At 54.9% G+C, this 16,338-nt stretch overlaps 1 protein-coding gene across 1 annotated transcript in view; it reads left to right on the forward strand.

The window, feature by feature from the left end:
* The first annotated feature begins 738 nt into the window (after positions 1–738).
* The window catches only part of KAT2B (lysine acetyltransferase 2B), a 97,610-nt gene continuing 82,010 nt past the window's right edge, over positions 739–16,338 (forward strand). Inside the window, exon 1 of the mRNA XM_027549779.1 lies at positions 739–999. Within this exon, the coding sequence (XP_027405580.1) occupies positions 754–999 (246 nt within the window). The 5' untranslated portion in view covers positions 739–753. The remainder of the gene's footprint in view (positions 1,000–16,338) is intronic.

The following is a 16,338-nucleotide window of genomic DNA, read 5'->3' on the forward strand; positions in this document are numbered from 1 at the left end:
GTTTCTTGGACGACCGTTCTTTCCACAACCAGCCCTTTCGAACAAAAATGTCAGAAAATATCGATTAACCGTCTTTCCCTTTCTCTCCCGGATGGGATCCAGAGATCGCTTATAGGCTCAAAGCGTTCTGGATTAAAAGAGAGACTTTGGAAGGCAAAGGAACTGCAAAGAGACACCCAAAACATCACGCCTTTATTTTGGTGAATTAGCAACAAAGAAAAGGATTAGCGTGGACGGGTACTTTTCAAAAATGTTTTTTTCCCTCGGGCTCCCGCTAGGGTGGAGGAAGTTGCCCGGCTCCGAGGGAGGGTGGACTGGAGTCGAGGGACGGACGGGGCGCGTCTCTCCCGCCTGCGCCCCCGCGGGGACGGCTTGGAGGGGGGGCGGCCGGCAGGTGCCCGGGTCTCCCTCCCTCTCCACCCCCTCCAACCCCCGGGCGGGCCTCGCCCCGGGCGGCCGCGGGGGAGGGGCCGGGGGAGGAGCGCGGGGAGCCGGGAGGAGGAGCGCGGGGAGGAGCGGGGAGGAGCGCCCGGGCGGGCGGGGAGGCCCGCGGGGAGGAGGCCCGGGCGGGCGGCGGGCGGCGCCGGCCCCTCCCTCCGCGAGCAGCTGCGGCCTCGGCGCGCGGCGGGCGGCGGCGGGCGGCGGGCGGCGGGCGACGGGCGGGGGTCCCGCGCTCCGGCGCCCAGAGCCGGGCGGAGACCCTGGCGGCGGCCGCGGCCCCGACTGGCGGCGCCTGCTGCGCTCCGGGCCGGCATGTCGGAGGCGGGCGGGCCCGCGCCCGGGGCGCCCCCGCTGCCCCCCGCGCCCCCGCAGGGCCCCCCGGGCGCGGCGGCCGGGGGCGCGGGCTCCTGCGGGCCGGCCGCGGCGGGGGCGGCGGCGGGCGCGGCCGAGGGCCCGGGCGGCGGCTGCTCGGCCCGGATCGCCGTGAAGAAGGCGCAGCTGCGCTCCGCCCCGCGGGCCAAGAAGCTGGAGAAACTCGGGGTGTACTCCGCCTGTAAGGTAGGCGCGCCGCCCGGCCCCCGCCCGCCCCCGGGCCGGAGGGCCGCCCCGGGCCGAGCCCCGTCAGGGGGCGCCGACCCCAGGAGGACCACCCCTCCCCGCCCCCCGCAGGCGTTGCTCCGCGCCCGCTCTGCCCTCGGGCGCTGCTGCTCTGTAGGAGCTCGCCGGAGGCGCCTTCCGGGAGCGGAGCGGGTCCCTGGGAGCCCCTCTCGGGGACCTGCGCGCCCCGCTCGGTCCTCACCTCGCTGGGCGGAGCTGGGTGGAAGCGGGGGCGCGACCCCGGACTCGGGGCTCGCGGGGCGGGGGGAGCGGCCGCGGGGGCCCGGGGCGCTGCGCGTGCGGGCGGCCGGGCGCCCCGTGCTGTTACTGGTGCAGCCGGGACGCTGCCCCGGCTCTCGGCTGTAAACAGCACTCCGGCTCCCCTGCCCGTCCGGACGAGACGCCGCCGGGGGGCCGCTGTCAGCTCGGCTTGGACTGGGTGACGGCGGGGCGGGGACGGGCGTCCCGGCCCTGCGCCCCCAGCAGAGGCGGCCAGGCCGGGCGCTCGGGGTCGGTGACCCCGCGCGCGCGTCCCCGGCCAGGAGGCTTCAGCGTCTGCAGGGGCTTCTCGGCTCCTGGGTGCGCTCCCCTCCGCGCCGCTCACGCCCTGTGTGGACCCTTCCCGGTTCCGTACAGGCTTGTCGCCTGGTGTAGCATCCACTCAAACTTGAGTGTTCACGGGCATCTCCCGGGAGCCGCTTCCATGCTCACTCCGTGTCCGAAGGGCTGGGACGAGGCTTAGAGGCTGCTCTCAGGTGGTGTGATGCTGGGCGGCTCACAGGCCCCATCCCGAGGGGCAAACCCCAGTGCCACCCGGGACGGTATCGGATTACTGAAACTGGGAGACAGCGGTGCCCCGAGGCTGGTGTTTGTGAAGGAGCAAAAGTGACCGAAGAGGAGAGTGTTTCTTAGAAGGGCCCGGAGGGTGCCTGCCAGGCGCCCTAGATGAGTGAGAACGAGGCGGGGGAGCCGCGGGCGCAAGGCAGGTCTGCGCCGGGCCGGGAACGGGCCCAGGTACCCCGCGGCCGCGGGTTCAGAACCAGAGGGGCTCGGCCCGGCGGCGCCTGTCCGCTCCCTGTTTCTAGTCTGGTTTTTTAATCGGGTTCCTTCTCACCCTGCTGCTACCCTAACTTGCCTGAAGTTTTGGTTCTGTCTAAAACCCTTGAGCATCTGTGCCCTGCATTCATATTTTTAATCCTTTCAAATGTTCATGAGTGAAATTAGCACCTTTTCTAAAGTTTGTAACTTGAGTGTTTTACGTTCCCATTGACAACCAAACCTATTGGAAGGGAAAACCTTGTCATCGAGGGTCTCTTTTCTTGGTCCTGGGAGGCTGCAAGTCTCCATATCTAGTTGCTCATTCACTCATTCATTCAGTGTTAGAGGGATTCCCATCAGGGGGCCAGGCATTGTGCTAGCTGGGACAGGGACACCCAGAATGTGTCCTTCTGGGGCTACTGGCCGGACGTGTGCACGGCCTTGCGTGCAAGTGGTGGGTGAACCAGTTACAATGAATCTCAGAAAACCTGCCTCCTTAGAATGCTGTTGGCACTCAGAGCAGGGCCTTCAGGGACTGAAGCTCGGTTGGGCAGGAATAGCTTCCTGGAGGAAGTGTCAGTGGGTGCTAAGGACTCTTAGCGGTGCAGGGGTGAGCTGCGGCTTCTTGTAGTGGAGAAACTGAAAGTAGTTATGACAGCTTGGAGCTGGGCCAGCGGGACCTAGAGGGTTGGTGGGGAGGTGTGCGTGGCCAAGAGGGAGGCCAGGGGTCTTAATATTATCTCGGGCTTTTTGTTTGTTTGTTTTTTAACTGTTCTTGAGTGTGAGGAGGTGCAGGAGACCAGCATGTGTATTCTTTTCTGAGCTTGCCTGTACCTTTTATGTAAGAAAACCCCAAAGGACAGATTCCCCTACCTTCTGTCACTGAGCGGCCACTTGGCAAAAGTGACATCTCTCTGGAAAGAGACAAGTATGTTCCTGGGGGTGAGGGGTGGGGCGGGTGTTGGAGCTATTGAAAGAAAATAAGCCTCAGACCTGATAAAAGATCTGGCCTTTAAACTTCACAAACAGACAGAAAAAGAAGGGAGCTAGTTCCTAGCCAGGGAGGGGCACCACACCCCAGAGAGGGAAAAAAAAGAAACAAACTTGTTTTGCAGGATCCAGAGTAGAGTTCTTTGAACTGTGTCCTGGCTCAGGTCGCTCAGGTGACCCAGGCAGAGCGATCGTTAAAAATGTAGGTCTGACCGTATTCTGTCCCTCGGTTTAGTTCAGTTCAGTGCAGTCGCTCAGTTGTGTCTGACTCTTTGCGACCCCATGAATCTCGGCACGCCAGGCCTCCCTGTCCATCACCAACTCCCGGAGTTCACTCAGACTCACCTCCATCGAGTCAGTGATGCCATCCAGCCATCTCATCCTCTGTTGTCCCCTTCTCCTCCTACCCCCAATCCCTCCCAGCATCAGTCTTTTCCAGTGAGTCAACTCTTCACATGAGGTGGCCAAAGTACTGCAGTTTCAGCTTTAGCATCATTCCTTCCAAAGAAATCCCAGGGCTGATCTCCTTCAGAATGGACTGGTTGGATCTCCTTGCAGTCCAAGGGACTCTCAAACCACAAGGCCCTGTGTGGGCTGGCCACTGCTGTCTCTCTGGCCCCTTTTGAGGGCCGTGCATGCAGGGTTCCCTTCTGCCTCAGGGCCTTTGCACGTACTGTTCACCAGGACCGAAAGCTCCTCTTCCCTCACCTTCAAGTGAACTCCCAGCTCTTCCTGAAAATCTCAGATTCCTTGCATCACATTTACAACCCTAGTCAGCCTTCCCATTCTAAATTTTCAGAAACCCCCTCTGTACTTATTTCTTCTTCCTGGTGCTTTTATCTTGACTTTTAATTGTGTGATTATTTGATAATGTGTTTGTCACTCTGAATAGATCCTAAGTGATGTGGTTATTGACTGGCTGAATGAGCTAGAAAAAACCGAGATGATTAACTGCTAGAAGACCAGTAGTGAAATTGTAGCCTGACCACTCCTTCACAGTTGGGTGGAGGGAATTGGCAATTTTTCACATAGGGCATTTCCAGGGCTCTCACAGATGTGCACAGGACTAGATTTTTAGTGTTATAGAAGGAACCCCGAGTAAGTTACAAGGAGCCCACATCCACATCTGTTTGAATGAGAGTGTAATTTATGTACCGGAAAACCAAAACCATTACCTGACTTTTCCTAGTGAAATAGGCTATTTCTTGACGAGAGGAGGCTGGAGGGGGTGGTGAGCGAGAGCCCCCTGAGTTCACATTTCAGGCCCCACTGCGTGACCCTGGACACGGACTTTACCTCACTCTCCGTTTCCTTGTCTACAACGTGGGCCTAGGAGCCTCCACCTCACAGGGTGACACTGAGGACTTCAGATGGGCTCCTGTGTCTGAGCACCAGCAGGTGTGTGGTCCACGCATCCTCTGAGCAGCTCAGAGGAGGGTACCCTGGAGACGTGGGAGTTGAGAAGGAACGAGGGGCTTAGTCTCCTGTCTCAGCTCTGCCACGTGTGTGGCCTTGGGCACCAGTCACGGAGTTTCCCTCTGAACCTGGCTTGCTTCATCTCTAAGACGGAGACCATGACTTCAGCCTTGAAGTTCAAAGACAGAAGGTCCCAGAATGTTCCTGGAACCTTAGACTGTTGGGTCCGCGCTGGCAAAATGAACCTGCCTGGTGCTGAAACAGAAATAGAGTTTCAGATGTAGAAAACAAACTTATAGTTACCAGGAGAGAAAGCCATGGGGGGGATAAATTGGGAGATTGGGGTTGACGCGTGCACACTGCTGTGTATCATATAAGCACAGGAAATCATCCTCAACAAGCTGTGGTTCCCTACACGGGAAAAGACTCTGAGGAAGAGTGGGTGAATGTGTATGTGTAACTGATTCACGGTGGTGTACACCTGAGCGAACGCAGCACTGTAAATCCACAATACTGCACTGCTGCTGCTGAGTCACTTCAGTCGTGTCCGACTCTGTGCCACCCCAGAGACGGCAGCCCACCAGGCTCCCCCGTCCCTGGGGTTCTCCAGGCAAGAACACTGGAGTGGGTTGCCATTTCCTTCCTCAATGCAGGAAGGTGAAAAGTGAAAGTGAAGTCGCTCAGTCGTGTCCGACTCTTAGCGACCCCATGGACTGCAGCCCACCAGGCTCCTCCGTCCATGGGATTTTCCTGGCAAGAGTACTGGAGTGGGGTGCCATTGCCTTCTCTGCAATACTGCACTAAAAATTACTAAAAACAAGAAAAGAAATTGCCTGGCGCTGTGCTCAGGGTCCCAGTCAGGGGCCACCAAGCAGTTACAGAGGACTCAGTTGATGGGATTCTGGGCTGAGAGCCATACTTGAGAGAGAGACGTGGGCACAGGGCTAGAAAATTAGTCATTTAAAAAATAATGGTTTATCATCTAGAAGGGGCCCTGAGTGAAACGCAGCGGGCACGGGCACAGGTGCTGCTGTGAGAGAGAAAGCTCCCTGCGCTGGGGGTGTCGGGGCCGCTGGCAAACGGGGGCCGAGAACCAGCCTTGAAGTTGCGGGGAGCGCGGGAAGCCTCTGTTTGCGTTTGTCCGTCCTCCTGGGAGCAGACTGCTGTTCCAGCATCTGGAGCAGCGGCTCTTCTTACCCAGGAGCTCTTGTGCCTGCCGCGGGATGTTTGGCAAAGTCTGGGGACATTTTCGGCCATTGTAACGGGGGGAGGCGGCCCTGGTGGCAGCTGGTGAACAGGCCTGGGGTGTTGGTGACGGCCCATGGTGCGGGCCACCCCTCCCCACCCACCGCGGGGACCCGGCCCCTGAGACAACGGTGCAGAAGCCGAGAAACTGCCTCAGGAGAACGTTGATTTGTCCCCCAGTACCATAACTTTGCAGCCGGGGAAAAAATGAATACTTTTCATGTTAATTTGAATAGCACTCAAAACCTGAAAAAAATCTCATTTGTGAATCCTGGGCATATTTTTAAACAGCTTTATTTTGGTATAATTTATAGACCATGAAACCATCAACTGTGTGCAGTCAGATGCTTTTGAGTAAACGTGTCCAGTAGTGCTTACAGGACTGCAGTCCAGTGTTATCACCGTGCCATCCCTCCCACCCCCCAAAAGTCTGGGCCCCACCCCCCACCTCCCACTGTGGGCACCCTTTTAAAAGGTGATGTTTTATGTAAGGTGATTGTTGGTTTGCAAACAGAAACTCAGCTGAAAGTGGAGACATTTTCAGATCAGCAATATTGTTACAGCAAAGCACAGCACACCCAGGTGGGTAGATAAAATGTTTAAAACAAAAAAAACCTTCTCAGCCTCTAGCCACATCGCTCTAAAATGGGGTGCCCTGGAACCAGGCATTTGGGCAGAACGTTTCATTTGGCAGGCACCATACAGAAAGTGAGAAAGATGACCAAGTTGGATTATGTCCTCCTGAACTCTCAGAGAAGATTGAAATGCCAGCCTGCAAAGCCTTCAGATTACAATTTGCAGTTTTATGTAACTGAGAAAAGTAGTTTATAGGGCAAAACAGCACAAAAATCTGCTGAGGACTGTTTTGTTTTAGGAAGCCTGTGATTGCAAAAATAAGCGTTTTGTGAGCCCGTGCTGGTGGGTCTTGTGTGTGTGTGTGTTTACCGTTCAGTAGATCTAAACTTGGTTACCTTCCACACTGGCAGGATTTAATCCTGCGTCCATTTAATTCTGTAAATCCACGGGTCTGACCGGTCATAGGGATCGTTGAGGGTGAAACATGCAGTTTCATTCCAGGTACCGTGGAACAATCAGAACATCTCCTTCTCAGATGAGAGACCTGGATACTCAACTCAGTGCCAGTAAAGCCTGGGTGTCTGCGGCTCAGCGGCTTCTGACGGAGTTGTCTGTTCCATCCTGAGAGGAAGGTTCGGGAAGAGCTGTCAGAGGTTTCTGGCTCTGGACAGCCTCCTAATTTGAACCCTCCTCCACGCTTTGAATCTGCCGCCGTGCCTGTGCGGGACTGCAGGCCAGCCGACCCCCTGGAGGGTGGCCTGCCCCCCAGCCTGGTGCCCCCGGGCAGGCCTCACCTGCCTGCCTTTCAGTCTCCTCGTGGGTGGAGCGGGTGGCAGGGGCCGCTTCGAAGGTTTACCGTGAAGACAAGATTGTCGAGCTTCTCCGAGCCTTGTTAGGACACAGGCGCTCCACGGACGTCTGTGTTATTTTTTCAGTTTCCTTTGCTATCAGCAGTTCTGTCGCTAGCTAGTGTTTTGCTGCACGTCATCTGATGCTTCCACCTGGGGGAACGAGAGGCTGGGAGGCCGTCTCAGCCACTGCAGGGCTGAGAGCGGAGGAGGGAGCCGCCCGCACCCGCGTCCTCGTGTCCCAGGCGGGGAGGGCGCCTTCCTGCAGATGGTTTATCGAGGCCTGCGTTCGTGGCAGGCCTTCTCCTGCTCCCGATTGGTGTGTACTGTGCTCCTGTTGAGAGAGATGTTCAAAGGCTTTCTCTAGTTCATTGAGACGCGCAGGCCGTAAAGTGAGCAGAGTAAGTGTTCTTTATGACTGACCCGGGCAGACAGATGCATGCCCTAGATTGTTTTAAAGCTGACAATCAAGAGCGCCACCGCCCTGGCCCCAGAGAGTTCCCTGTGGAAGGGAGATGAAAGGGATATCGACTCCGGCCGTCCCAGGTGCCAGATGGGCTGGAGAGGTGAGGACTCGCAGGTCCTGGGAATTTAGGAGTCCCTGAACAGCTCCAGATAAGACTGCACATGCGGCAGAATTTCAGCACAATCCAGACGAAACAGTCTCTCTACACTTGTGCTGCGCAGCTGGTGCAGTGCTCAGGTCTTCAGTGTGTGTGAGGATTTGGGGGTGCGCGTTTGCATATGTGCACGTCTGTGCCATTGTCACGCAGATAATGCTGTGGAGCGTTTCCAGCCCCCAGAGGACCCGCGTGCGCCCTCCCCACTGCCAGGACTCTCCTTCCTGATGCTCCTTGCCTCCTGGCAGCTTTGCCTCCTGTGGAGGTCACATCAGTGGAGTCACAGCACGGCAGAGCCTCCTTGCCTCTGGCTCTGGCGCTCCACGTGGCAGCCTAGGCTGCGTGTGTGTTCTCAGCTGTAGCCCTAGTTCATAAAAGCCCATGTTTTTAAGCTAGAAAACAAGTTAAAATTGGTTAACCATTTACAGAATGGAAGTCATTGGATGTGGACAGCTTACTAGGATGAATTTTAATTAGGCTTGTGAAACTTTTATTTTATTTTTTTTTTGGTGGCTGCACCGCTCTGCGTGGCTTGTGGGCTCTCAGTCCCCTGACCAGGGATTGAACCCAGGCTCCCGGCAGTGACCACGGCCTCCTAACCCCTGGACTGCCGGGGAAGTCCCCTGATTAGGCTTCTGAAAGAAAAGATGGGAATTTGATCTTGAGATGTACAGGAAGAACCCACGAGGGTAAGACTGTGGCGGGAAATCTGGGAGGTGTGCTGGCTGCTCTGATGGAGACAGGGGCTGGATGAGACGCGGGCCCTGCAGCCTGTGGCCTCCCTCTTCCCTGCAGCCCTTGGGGAGCCCTTGCCGGTGAATGTCACGCCAGGTCCTGCCGTCGCCCCCCTTGGCTCTGGACGGTGACTGAGCTCTACACTGTGTCCTGTGGGCCACGCAGAGACATGCATATTGTGTGTGGTGGCTGGAGTCTGGTCCAGAAGGCTCCAGTGGACGCCGACACCTCCCTGTTACCTGCCCAGGGGGTGGACACGCAGCACAGAGACCGTTCCTCCTGGTTCACACCCACCCGGTCTCCAGAACTGTCTGCTGAGGCCGCTAAGGGCCCCGTCCTCCCCAGGAGCGGCAATGAGGCAGCTCGATTACTGTACAGCCTCTGGTTTTCCCAAACAACTCATCCTTGAAAACCCGTGTTAAATATTGAAGATAAGCTTACTATTTAATGGAATCATATGGACCATAAAGTAATCTTTTCTGTAGTTGATACGGTTAGCACACCTGGATTTTCATCTTTCTGTCTTGTGTGTGCGTATATATAACAGGGGGGTGTTATCCCCATTTATATATTCACTTAACATTTGTTTCCAAGGGCAATTTAGGAAGACTGCCACTCAGGTGGGCTTTCTTTTTTAAAACTGCTTACTGGAGTGCAGTTTCTGAACAGCGTTGTGTTAGCTTCCCGTGTCCAGCAGAGCGAATCAGTTACACACAAAACCACCCTGTTTTGATTCTTTCCCGCTCAGGTCATCACTGAACACTGTGCTGCACGGTACGTCCTTGAGTGAAAGTGAAAGTGAGAGTCGCTCAGTCGTGTCCCATAGTCCATGGAATTCTCCAGGCCAGAATACTGGAGTGGGTAGTCTTTCCCTTCTCCAAGGGATCTTCCCAACCGAGGGATCAAACCCAGGTTCTCCCGCATTGCAGGCGGATTCTTCACCAGCTGAGCCTCCAGGGAAGCCCACAGTGTGCCCTTGTTTTCTGTGTTACACATGGCAGTGTGTTTATGTCCATTCCAATCTCCCAATTTATTCCTCCCCACACGATAGGCTTTCTTTAATTTGTTCTTCTGTTTGTACCCAGAGGCCCAGACACAGGACTTACTATGTTTTTAAGCAGGAGTCAAATGCATTTATTTTGGAAAAAAAAGTGTGAATGATGTCTCTAATGATTCCCTTGGAGTGACGCACCACCTCACCTTAGGAGGAGTTTTCCTGTAGTCTCTTCAGTGACCTCAGGGCAAGGTGTGAGGGGGTATTTCCATAGAGTCCACACCATCAAGCTGGCCCCCACCTACGCTGGGCATGGGCAGCCTCCTGGGAGGCTTCTGTGGTCTTCGGGAGAGTCCAGAAGTGCGGGGTGACTCCTAACATCCTAGTGACTGATGGCCGCTGCTCGGCTTGGCCGAGTTTGCATCGGCTCTAACAAGCCGGTGTTGAAACTGGCTGGCAGAAGGCCAGGGAAGCCAAGGTCAGCGCACTGAAACAGCGACGTGAGTCCTGGCAGCCAGGCCTTGCGCGTCCCCGCAGGACCACCTGCCCTGCCATCCCCCGGGGATGTGTCCACGAGCGCTGGCAGGATGGGGGGTGGGGGGGCTCCCCAACATGCTGTGAGTCTGCGGGGCTGTGAGGGTCCCGCCCCCTGCACAAGCCTTGGATCTCAGGGCTGTCAAGCGGAGAGAGGGGTCCTGCCAGCATCCCCGTTCATCCGGCAAACCCTCCTGGATCGCGCCGGGCGCTGGCATAGACACAGGGACACAGCGACAGATGGGCGCTCGCTCTGGGAGAGCTTGCTTTCTGGTGGCAGAAGCAGACAGTAAACAAGAAAATAGCAGAGAGTGCTAAGTGCCGTGCACACACAGTGAAAACAGAGCCGTGGACAAGGCTCCCTGGGCGGCTCCGCCAGACGTGTGCCCGGAAAGCCCTCTCTGAAGAGGGGACTGTCCTGGACCTGAGTGATGGCAGGGAGCCAGCTCTGCATGGGGCCCCGGGACCCGGGGAGAGGCTGCCGCAGAGACTCCAACCCAGGGGGCTTGGCGGAGTCACAGGCAGTTGGGACCACTAGGCTGGGGGAGCAGGGGTGAGGTGGGGGAGCCGATGGGGCCCCCCCATTGGATCATCCTCACAGGGTGAAATGATCTGATCTCCCACTTCCGAGCAGTTTCAACAAATTCATAGCCAGACCCAGAACGTTTTTGTCACCTTGGAAAGTCCCCCCAGAAGCAACCGCGGATCTAGTGTGTATCCCGCTAAGCTTAGTTTTGGTATTCCTGCATTTCTTACAAATGACCCCACATGGCACACACTGTTCCTTTTTCACTCTGCTCAGGGTTTTGGGGGTTCATTCATGTTGCTGCATGCATCAGTAGTTTACTTCTTTTTATTGTTGAGAAATAAATCCACCGTATGGATGTACTGTGGTTTATCTGTCTACCTGTTGATAGATCTGGCCTGTTTCCAGTATCTTCAGAGAAGACATGCTTATTTTAAGCATCCTCTTTGGCTGCTCTAAGAAGGATAAAGTGTGTAAGAGAAAGAGTAGAAAAAGAGGGCCATTTGAAGTTATTACAGGCTGGGTCTAAGTGGATGGTGGCTTGGATGAAGGCAGAGGACAGGTGAGGAGACAGCTTGAGGCTGTATTATGAGTTTAGAAGCAACAGGATTTGAGTTACTGGGGGGGTGTGCTGGCGTGTGAAGAAAAGACAGGTGAATGTGTGTGATGTGTAGGTTGTTGGCCTGAGCAGCTGAGAGGAGGGAATCCATTTATCAAGATGGTGAGAGAAACCACGGGAGAAACATTCAGATGGGTCGGAGTTGAGAACTCTCTTATGGACGTGTTACAGTGTGATTCTGAGTCAAGGGTGATGTTAAAGTGAGATGATTCATTTAGCAGTTGTGTGTAATATCTGGAGCATTCTAAATAGTTAGCAAATGGTGGCTCCTATTCCCGGAGAAGGCAATGGCAACCCACTCCAGTCCTCTTGCCTGGAAAATCCCATGGACGGAGGAGCCTGGTAGGCTGCAGTCCATGGGGTCATGGAGAGTCGGACACGACTGAGCAACTTCACTTTCACTTTTCATTTTCATACATTGGAGAAGGAAATGGCAACCCACTCCAGTGTTCTTGCCTGGAGAATCCCAGGGACGGGGGAGCCTGGTGGGTGGCCATCTATGGGGTCGCACAGAGTCTGTGCGACTGAAGCGACTTAGCAGCAGCAGCAGCAGCAGCTACTATTCCAGTTACAGGCAGCACTAATTAAATCTAAGTGTCTGCAAAGATGAATGGATAGAGAGGTGTGGTGTGTATACACACTGGGTTGTTCAGTTCAGTTCAGTTCAGTTCAGTCGCTCAGTCGTGTCCGACTCTTTGCAACCCCATTGCAGCACGCCAGGCCTCCCTATCCATCACCAACTCCCAGAGTTCACCCAAACTCATGTCCATCGAGTTGGTGATGCCATCTCATCCTCTGTCATCCCCTTCTCCTCCTGCCCCTAATCCTTCCCAGCATCAGAGTCTTTTCCAGTGAGTCAACTCTTTGCATGAGGTGGCCAAAGTATTGGAGTTTCAGCTTTAGCATCATGCCTTCCAAAGAAATCCCAGGGCTGATCTCCTTCAGAATGGACTGGTTGGATCTCCTTGCAGTCCAAGGGACTCTCAAGAGTCTTCTCCAACACCACAGTTCAAAAGCATCAATTCTTCGGCGCTCAGCCTTCTTCACAGTCCACCTCTCACATCCATACATGACCACTGGAAAAACCATAGCCTTGACTAGACGGACCTTTGTTGACACAGTAGTGTCTGTGCTTTTGAATATGCTATCTAGGTTGGTCATAACTTTCCTTCCAAGGAGTAAGCATCTTTTAATTTCATGGATGCAGTCACCATCTGCAGTGATTCTGGAGCCCCCCAAAATAAAGTCTGACACTGTTTCCACTGTTTCCCCATCTATTTCCCATGAAGTGATGGGACCAGATGCCTAGTTTTCGGAATGTTGAGCTTGAAGCCAACTTTTTCACTCTCCTCTTTCACTTTCATCAAGAGGCTTTTGAGTTCCTCTTCACTTTCTGCCCCTGGGCTGTTGCTTAGTCCTAGAATGGATGAAATGATGTCACTTGCCACAGCAGGGATGGATCTAGGGATTATCCTACCAAGTGAAGTACGACGAATGCCGTGTGGTATCACTTACATGTGGACGCTAAAATAGTACAAGTGAACTTACAAAACAGAAACAGACTCAGAAAGCAAGCTTACGGTCCCCAGAGTGGGGGGTGGATACCTTAGGAGCCTGGGTTTAACGTATACACACTGCTGTGTGCGAAACAGCTGAACGGCAAGGCCCTGCTGTGTAGCACAGGGCACTGGATTCAGCATCTTGTGACAACCTGTGAACACACAGTGTAGCTGAGTTACTTTGCTGTACACCTGGAACGCACACAGTATTGTAAGTCAGCTAAACGTGAAAAAAAACCAGTGCTAAGTGGTGATTATTGATCTTAATACAGTGACTTGCCCAACTGGAGGCCAAGGAAGAGTGAGGAAACAGAAACAGTGGGAAACAGGGTCCCCTGGGTAAAGAGGAGAGCGGCTGACGGAAGGTCTTGGGTTTCAGGCAGAAAACTTCACACTGAATCCGCGTGCTAACAGTGTCTTTGCACCAGGAAGGAAACACAGGATATTTTAGAGCCAGGAGGTCGAGGTCGAGGTTTTGGCGTGGGGTGCTTGCTCCTTGGCCAGCTGGGTGAGCGCAACAAGCAGGCCTCTCTGAGCGCGGACTCGCGGGTCCTGCAGGCCCTGGGGTGGGGAGATGGGACGATGCGGGGACAGTGGCCTTGGGAGCTGCAGACCCAAGGGCTTGGTTTTGCTGGTGGTGTTTTTGAGCGGAGCTCGTGTTCCGTGCAGGGCGGGGCGGGCGTGTGCTCAAGGTGGGGGGGGCCGTTCCTTCCAGCCGCTGGTGGGGGGCTGCGGGGCCTGGTGGTGAGAGAGGAGTGAGCCAGGGGAGGCTTCGAAAGGAGAGCCAGGTGGCCTGGGATGGGGCCTCGCAGCCAGGTGGTCGTCCTGGGAGCTGGGGACGTGGATGCAGGGAAGGGCGGTGGGCAGGCTGCTGGGGCTGAGGGCAGCCTCGAGAACCTGGCCGAGGAGCCGGGTGGGGAGCGGGGTGGGGGCCTGCTCTGCAGCTGGTGGGGCTGCGAGGCTGACCGGCGCGGTCTGTGCCACTCGTCTGGTCGGTTCGGTGCCGAGACAGCAGGTGGGACCAAGGGGTCCCATCACCGGCAGCCCGAGGGGCCCCTGCCCGCCCTGGAGGCCGTGCCGGCCGCTTTGGGAGTCTCTGGCGAAGCCCACGGTGGGGACGCACGCCGGTCGAGGCCCCAGGAACGTCCACGGCTCTGCGCTCCGTGGCCGCAGCCTCCTGAGCCCCTCCGGGGGATGCTGCTGGCTTTGGGCCTGGAGGGCTGACTCGGCTGAGATGAGGGGTCCGGTCCCTCGTAGGCCGGCCGCGGCCCTGGAGTTGTTCTGACGGCGTCTGGAGGTCACGGGGGTCACCGTGAAGACTCAGGTCTTGACTTGACTCCAGCCTGGATGCAGGGACGGCTTCCGGAGCCAGGGCTCTCCTCCCAGAGCTTTCCCGTTGGTCTGATGTTGGTGCGTCTCGGAGGGTCTGCAAGGGTGCTGTGTGCATCCTGCCTGTACCCGGTGGTCTTCCCTGGGGTCATTTCTCAGGGCTGAGTTCTCTTCTCCTCTGTACCCCTGACCACTCTCCTCAGTCCTTTTTGTACTGGTTCCACGTGGCTTCCAGACCAGAATGGCACCTTTCCTCAAGGTCTGCAGAGACGCCTGTGTTTCCGAGTGCCTCACTGGTTGTCTGTTTTCTCCTTCCAATTCTGTTTCCACTTTTTTTCTTTTTTTGGCTGTACCCTGCTGCACGTGGGGTCTTGGTTCCCGAACCAGGGCTCAACCCTCCTCGCCCTGCAGGGGAAGCGCGGAGTCTTAACCGCTGACCACCATGGGATCCCCAGTTTTCACCTTCAGTCCCGGGCAAATTCCATCTCCTGAGGAAAGACTGTCTCCCCACTCCCACTTCCTTTTACCTGCGCTCAAAGCCCCCAAATCTTAAAGATCCCGGTTTCCAGTCACAGCTTTATGCTGTCTGCGGGCCGTCCACGGGCAGTTGTGTAAGCCAGAGGGATTATCACCGAGTGAGGAAAGAAAAAAGTTCGCGTCCCATAAAGTATGGCTTAGCCACTTAAATTCACAGCATATGTGGAAAGCTCCCGTTAATCAGGGAGAAGAGAGGTTTGTAACAGTCGCATCCCTGAGGCCACCTTCACATTTCGCTGCTCAAAGTGAGGTCCTCACCTCCCTTTTTAGAAATGAGATTCTGGGGCCTCATCCTGGCCCTCCTGATTCTGAATCTGCATTTTAACAAGATTGCTGAGGTAATTCGGGGGCAGATTAAAGTTTGAGAAACGTGGCTGCAAATCCCATGAGTATCATTCAAACTGCTTCCAAAGCGGTTCACTTCCAGAGACAGCATTTATTGGAATCACAGCTCATACAGCAGACTCCGGGTGTTGTTGCTGTTTTAAAATAGGAGGAAAGAAATTTTTTTTTTCCAAATAAATACATGATTTAAAAAAAAGAAAAGACATGCTCACAGTTAAGAGCAGAATTCAGATGGCTCACAATGGTGGCAAATCAAATCTTAGATGCTCCCACCCCAGTCCTCCCAACCCCAGCTCGCTCTTCCTTCTCTTGGAATCATTTTCAGAAATTGTCGGTCTCCCTTCTTCTCCTGCTCTCCTGAGGCTGCATCTTCCATTTTCTACTGTAGTTTAAGGAGGGGAACTGGAGTCATTGTACAGAAACCCATTTCTGATTCCGGTAGAATGAATTTGCAAACAAGCTAGAAAGTTGCAGGGCAGCAGGTCAAAGGTGTCATTGAGAGAGGAACGCCAGCTAGAGGGCTTTTATTATTAGCCCGTCTTAATTGTTTCAGCCTCTTCACTAATTGTGAAAACAGGGCAGCCTACTTAAGGGCTTATTTCTGTCGCTTGTTATTTCTCCTTTGCTGGGGTAGATTCTGACAGGCGTGGTCACCTGGATGCTCTGACTTTTGTTTTTTCCCTGATCAGAAAGGACAGTGATGGAGACCCACCCCCACCAGGGGCTGGTTTTTCATGATGATGATGGTTTTTAAATGTAACTTATTAAGGTTCTTCCATTTGTATTTGAGAAAATAAGCCTCAATTTTGGGACACACTGTAGAAAACTCATATTTGAATAGATATGAGTTCAATAGCGAATTCTTGCCCTTTTAAACCACAGCTTTATTGAGGTATAATTTGCATGGCATAAATTCCTCTGGCTTTAAGTGTGCAATTCAATAATTTTAGGAAACTGTCTGAGTAGTATAGTCATCACTGAAATCCAGGTTTCCATTGCCCCAGAAAGGGCCTTGTGTCCTTTTGAAGTCAACCCCGTGTGCACTTCCAGCCCAGACTACCGTCGACTTTCTGCTGTTGCTGCTCAGCCGGGTCCGACTGTGCAACCCCGTGGACTGCAGCCCCCCAGGCTCCTCTGTCTGTGGGATGCTCCAGGTGAGAGTACTGGAGTGGGTTGCCATCCCTCCTCGAGCGGATCTTGCCAACCCAGGGATCGAACCCGGGTCTCCTGCATTGCAGGCAGTTGCTTTACCGATGAGCCGCCAGGGAAGCCCAGTCAACTTTCCACCTCCATACATTTGCCTTTTCTGGAGATTTATATAACTGAAATGTATTCTATGCGATGTTTTGGTGACTGGCTCCTTGCATAATGCTTTGCAGCTCTTCCCTG

Source organism: Bos indicus x Bos taurus, chromosome 1 (genome assembly GCF_003369695.1).
Source record: "Bos indicus x Bos taurus breed Angus x Brahman F1 hybrid chromosome 1, Bos_hybrid_MaternalHap_v2.0, whole genome shotgun sequence".
Classification (NCBI taxonomy): domain Eukaryota; kingdom Metazoa; phylum Chordata; class Mammalia; order Artiodactyla; family Bovidae; genus Bos; species Bos indicus x Bos taurus.